The sequence below is a fragment of the Tupaia chinensis genome, unplaced genomic scaffold (genome assembly GCF_000334495.1).
Source record: "Tupaia chinensis unplaced genomic scaffold, TupChi_1.0 Scaffold000159_1, whole genome shotgun sequence".
NCBI classification, from domain to species: domain Eukaryota; kingdom Metazoa; phylum Chordata; class Mammalia; order Scandentia; family Tupaiidae; genus Tupaia; species Tupaia belangeri.
Window position 1 is genome coordinate 1,384,944 of NW_006159630.1, and position 5,652 is coordinate 1,390,595.

Below are 5,652 nucleotides of genomic sequence, written 5' to 3' on the forward strand. Positions count from 1 at the left end.
GAGTCTAGCGACATAGCCATTATGCTAACTGCTGGCCTCCCAGTCTTGGTACTTCTTGTCTCGTCTCTGGTCTTTGTGTTTTGCTATTGGACACGTGTGCTCACAGGAGAGACAGGGAGACAGAAAGCAAGAGATCACCCCCTGGGGGACGGCCCCACTGCAGTCCCTCCTCCACTTTCCTTTCAGGTATGCACACACATACAGCCAGTGTAAGTTTGAAGCTGCCGGGTCTAGGACTCGAACCATGGTCAGCCATGTGGGAGTCCAGCAACGTAACCATTACACCATCTGTTGGCCCCTGTTTCTGCCTTTGTTTTCTTTTCTTCTTTTTTTAAGAGAGAACTATTTATTTATGTAATTCCATTTGTTGTTGTTATTACTTTTTGAAATTTGACCAGGGAGAGAGAAAAAGGGAAAGTGAGAAAGCGAGCTGCCAGGTTGAAGCCTTGAACCGTGGTCAACCATGTGGTAGTTCAGCACCTTTAACCACCTCGCCACCTGCCAGCCCCAAGTTTCTGCTTTTCTTAATTAGTGAGACCTATAGTGGCTTGGACGGAGGTGTTGAATGAGTGGGACAGCCCCTCCCTTTGATGCCTGGCTGCGTGCAGACCTGCGTGGGTGCGGGGCCTCCCTCCACCCTCCCACGGCCCTCCATGTGCACAGGTGTTGCTCTGGCAGAAGGACCACGGTCTCCACCGGCTCCCACCTGGCTGGGCATCTGCTGCTCACAGCTTTTCACCCCTGAGCCCTGGTGGGAGCCCCCTCTTCTCTGGGGTGTCGTCGGAGTGTTGTGTGGTGCCAGGACTCCTGGGTCACAGGCCGAAGACCTTCCCCGCATGCCGTGTCACATTCCCACCTGACACTGGTGGGTAGCACAGGCCCAGCCCGCTCAGTCCACCCTGTGGAGAAGTTGGTCCTGAAAGTGGGGCCCTGTCTGGAAGGTTCTACTGCAGACTTCCCAGCCCAGGGAGGGCTGTCGTAGCCAGCCCATCCTCCAGGTCTCACCCCAGCTCCGGGAGGAGATGGGGAAACTGAGGCACAAGAGGTAAGGATGTGCCCAAGGACAGGTGGCCAGGCTGCTGAGTGCGGTGTCCCTGCGACGGGGCTGGTCCCCCCTGAGCACAGGCCTGCACTCGGGGTGCGGGGTGCCGTCGCCATTCCACACCTCCTTCGGAGCCACTGCAGGCTCACCGATTAAGGGAGGGGGTGCTGCAGGTGGCGTTGCTGGCTGGGGTGCTGGACGTCCACACGGCAGCTGTGGTTCGGGTCTTGGGCCTGCTGGTCTGCTTTTTCTCTCTCTGGTCAAAGTGAAGGACAAAAAAAAGCAGAAACACGACCAGAGGTACCAAAACTGCCTGGTGGCGCAGTACACATGGGGAAGCTGGCGGGGGGCAAAAAAAAAACGGCCCCGTGCCGGTGGCGGGGGCGGCCGCCGGCGTCTGCGGGTCCTGTGGGACACTGACGCTGGGCCTGTGGGCATCCGGACCACTTCCTCTGAGGTGGGTGTGCCATGCGTCCTTGCAATGAGCCAGTACAAGCCTGGTGTGTCTTGGACATTAAGATTGCTTGTCACGTGTGTGCGAGGGGCCCTGCCCGCGCTCAGACCTGCACACATAGGACACGCCCAGATCACTTGGGGGCTCTGTGGAGCTGCGTTCCATTCTCCAGACATGGCACCTTTTAAACGTCTCCTGAGACTCGGGGTGCCCCTCTGCGGGCCCGCAGGCACTGGTAGCATGTGCCCCCTGCGGCCCTGCCTGCAGCCGGTGCTCAGCGGGCCTTGAAGGCCGGCTGCTCCAGGGCCCACGCGGGCAGTTGTCTGACGCTGTGCTTGGTGTCCTTTCTCAGCAGAAGGACGGCACCTTTGCGGCTGGGGGCTACATGCCGCCTCTGCGGTTTAAGGTGCTCACCCTCGCGGTCGTCTTTGGGACCATGGTCGGCGGCATGATGATCCCCAGTGGTGAGTGAGCTCCAGCCTCGTCCCGTCCACCGTGGCCACAGGGCCCCACAGCTCGCCCCCTCCTGTTCTCGTCTGTCATTACGCACAGGGCACCGGGCTCACCCCTGTGGCCTCGTGCCATCCCCCCTGGTTTCCCGAGAAAGGCCTCGGAGTTCCGGCTGACTTTTGCTTCGACTGATGGGAAGGCAGGGATAAGCCGTGTCAGCCCGGTGGCGCAGTACATGCGGGGAAGCCGGCGGGTGACCCTGGGCAGACCTCGTTCTTTGTGCCGGCTCTGCCGACCCCCCACTTGCCGTTAGCGGGACCGTCGGGGGCCCCCGGCAGGTCTGTGTCAGTCCTAGTAGCTGTCCTCCAGCGGAGGCCCGGGCCAGCCCTGCCCAGCCGTACTCCTAGTGGCAGGCCGCTCCCCTGTGGAAACAGGCAGCCCCGTGGCCACTCACCAAGCAGCGGCAGGGGAGAGCCAGGCAGGCAGCCCTGGCCGGCTCTGTAAGGAGCGGGGCCCGGTGCGCGGTGCTGCGTCAGCGTGGCCCTCCCCACTCACCTGGGGCTTCTCACTCCCTGCAGTGGAGACCATCCTGGGCCTCACGGGCGCGACCATGGGAAGCCTCATCTGCTTCATCTGCCCGGCTCTGATCCACAGGAAGGTGCACAGGAGCGTCCTCTCCTCCCAGGTGAGGGCGGGCCGGCCGGGCCACCTCTGCCCCGCGCGGGTGGCAGAGCGGGCGGGGTGGTCCTTTCCGCGTGCTCGGGCTCTGTCTGTGGCACCAGTTCAGGTGCTGTTTGTGGCAAAGCAGGCCTGGGGATGCCGGGTTAGTGCCAGCGAGGGCCACTCTGTGCCCAGCCTGGGGACTTCCCAGAGAGCAAGTGACCTGCCCCTGGAGGGATTCTGTCGCCTCTAGATCACGCATGGGCACTAGGTCTTGCTGCACAGCGCTGTCACCCCCACTGCTCGCACCCTCTGCCGCGGCACAGCACCCAGCTCCGTGGGCACGGCCCTGCAGGCCGCCGAGTGTGCAGTGTCTCCGTGAGGATGGGACAGGCCTGTCTGCTGGAGTCGTGTCTGTGGCAGGCAGACTGATGACCCCTGGTGGGCATGGCCATGTGACGTAGCGGAGCTTGTGCCTGTAGGGAGTGTTCTAGAAATGGTTTCTCGGGGTCACAGGTGGAGCCCCTTCCCTGGTCCCTTTGATGCCTGCAGCTGGCTCCGGGCCTCCGCCCTCACACCTCGGACCCTGGCCCCCGCTCTCCTGGAACGGGCTCCTCTCCCCAACCTTGCTGCCGACTTGCTGTCTGGTACCCCTGAGCAGCCCCGCGTGCGCCCTGGCGTCTAGCCTGACTGCACTGCGCACCCCTCCCAGAACTGCTGTCGGGGCAGGGTCGGGGCAGGTATGGGACAAGCCGGCACCTGAGGCTTCCCTTAGTCATGCTCTGCCCCGAGGGCGCAGCGCCCCACAGCCCAGGTCCTGGGCCAGCCCCTCACTCCCGGCCTGTTGCCCGAGTGTCCTCTCGGAGCCCAGCTGTGTGGGCCCTGCCAGGCAGCCTCTGGCTTTCAGGGCGCCCCTCCAGCTGTGCTTGCGGGTCATGTGACCTGCATGTGCCGCCCCTTCTTCCGTGCGAGGTCGCAGCCCTTCCGACAGGTAGGGGTGTGGGCTCACCTGCTCCGGCGACCCCGCCTCCCCCCACGTCTGTCTCCGTGGGTCCATCGTGAACGCTTTTCAGGTTTTTTCTACGAGGTTCTTATTTTCGTACTGATTTGTGGATGTTTTTGGTAGATTCTAAACCTAAATCGCTTTTCAGAATTTTTCGTGGTTTTTCGCCTTCAGCTGCCTTTTCCCTTCATTTAGGACTTTTTTCGCCCAGTGGCAGAGAGAGGGGCAGGGAGAGCGCATTCGTCAGGGGCCCAGGCTGCCGCAGCCCTTCCTCCAGCTCTCCCTCACGTCAGGACTGGGACTTGAACCCCGGCCAGCTACGAGGAATCTTTCTCTTTTTTTTTTTTTTTAGAGAGGTTTTTTTGCTATAGGGCATGTGTGCTCACCAGAAAGCGCGAAATCACCCCCCAGGGGGGATGGCCACGCCACAATCCCTCCTCCTCCATTCTCCTCTCAGGATCTTGGGCACGCACGCACACATGCCCGGAGTGAGTTTAAGCCACCAGGTCCGGGACTCGAACCGCGGTCGACTAGATGGGAGTGCAGCAACACAGCCGTTACGCTAACTGCTGGCCCCAGAATCTTTCTCTGCACAGCACTTACCCTGCTGTGCTCTGGCTGACTTCGAGCTCGCTCTCTCGTGCAGCGTCTATCTTCCCGTCTCCCTGCGGTCGGCCCCGTGGCCAGCTCGCTCCGCGCGCTGTGTCTGTTCCGGCTGGCTTTCCAGCTTGTGGCTTCCGGGCTGGGGCTGGCTTAGTCCTGGCCGTTCCGTCCACTCGGCAGGAGTGTCGGGCTGTCTGCAGTTACGCACTCGCTGCCGTGCAGGGTCGGCGCTCGCAGCTTGCTCTCCCTGCCCCGTCTCAGCTGGTTTGTTTGCTCCTGTCTCTCTCTGGGCCAGTCCAGGGTCCCCTCCCAGCGGTCTCTGTCCGTGCCTTCGTGACAGGCGCGTCCCCCTCCCCGCGGTCTCTGTCTGTGTCTTGGCGCCAGGCGTGTCCCCCTCTCCGCGGTCTCTGTCGGTGCCTTCGCGGCACCAGGTGGGACCTGCACCTGCAGAGCCGTCTTGCGCTCCCCAGACGAGGCGCGTGCACTGCCATCTTGAACTCCGCTTGCCCGCCTCTGGCCTTGGGCGCTGTTCTTAGCGCCCACAAGGTGTCACTGCTGCTGTTTCTCGTGTTTATTTACGCTGGACCTTGGTGGTTTCTGTTTTCTGCCACTTGGTCCTGTCTCCTGACACGCCTGGTATGTTGCAGACGGCGTGTGAGTAATTGGCGAGGTTGAATGGCGGCGTCTCCACCCACCAGGCAGGGCTGAGGGCTGGTGTCCCGCTGAGGCGAAGCTGCATCCCGCTGGCTAGACCTGTCGCCCACAGATTGGCGCGTTTCGGGCTCTCCTGGGCAGCTGCTCTCTGCTCCAGGGCACACAGCACAGTCTCGTGGCCCCACGGGTTGGGGCGGCCTGGAGGCCCCGCAGGTCTGAACGCATGCGTGTTTCTGTGGAGGGGAAGGGTCGCCGCTGGGCCTGGTCCTGGGTCTGGGGAGGGCTCAGCTGGGCCGGCGGCCATGCGGTAGCTAGTGCCCGGCAGAACCTGGACGCTGCCCGGAAGTGTGGGTGAGCACCGGACTCAGACAGGAGGTGCGGCTGCCCGAGGGGCACGGCTGTCAGTGCCCACGACCCGGCTCTGACTGGCGTGTGCCATGTGCGCCTCAGGACAGCCGGGCGGGGCTGGGTCGCCTGTGTGGGTGGCTGCAGGGCGTCAGCACAGAGGACGGGTTTGCTCTGGTCAGGATTGGGGCGCGTCTGGGCCACACTCTGTCTCTGCCCCCTTCCCTTAGGGTGTCTTGCGGTGCTGTTTATATGTTCTGTTTCTATTTACTTTGTACTTTCCCCCTAAGCGGTGTCTGCCTTAGAGTACCTGCGCTTGCCGGAGAGACAGAGAGGAAAAGGGGAAGTGAGAGATGACCCCTGGGGGATGGCCCATTGAGGGGCTGGAGCCCCGGTCCCCCGCCTGGCCATGCCGTCGTCCTCGTCTGGGACCCCCTCCCT

The 5,652-nt window shown here is 62.7% G+C and overlaps 1 protein-coding gene across 6 annotated transcripts in view; it reads left to right on the forward strand.

The window, feature by feature from the left end:
- SLC38A10 (solute carrier family 38 member 10) overlaps positions 1-5,652 on the forward strand; it is a 37,863-nt gene that overhangs the window by 17,419 nt on the left and 14,792 nt on the right. For all 6 annotated transcript variants that reach the window (XM_027770736.1, XM_006145659.3, XM_027770737.1 and 3 more), the window contains 2 exons: positions 1,849-1,960; positions 2,525-2,631. In XM_027770736.1, coding sequence (XP_027626537.1) covers positions 1,849-1,960; positions 2,525-2,631 — 219 coding nt within the window. The remainder of the gene's footprint in view (positions 1-1,848; positions 1,961-2,524; positions 2,632-5,652) is intronic.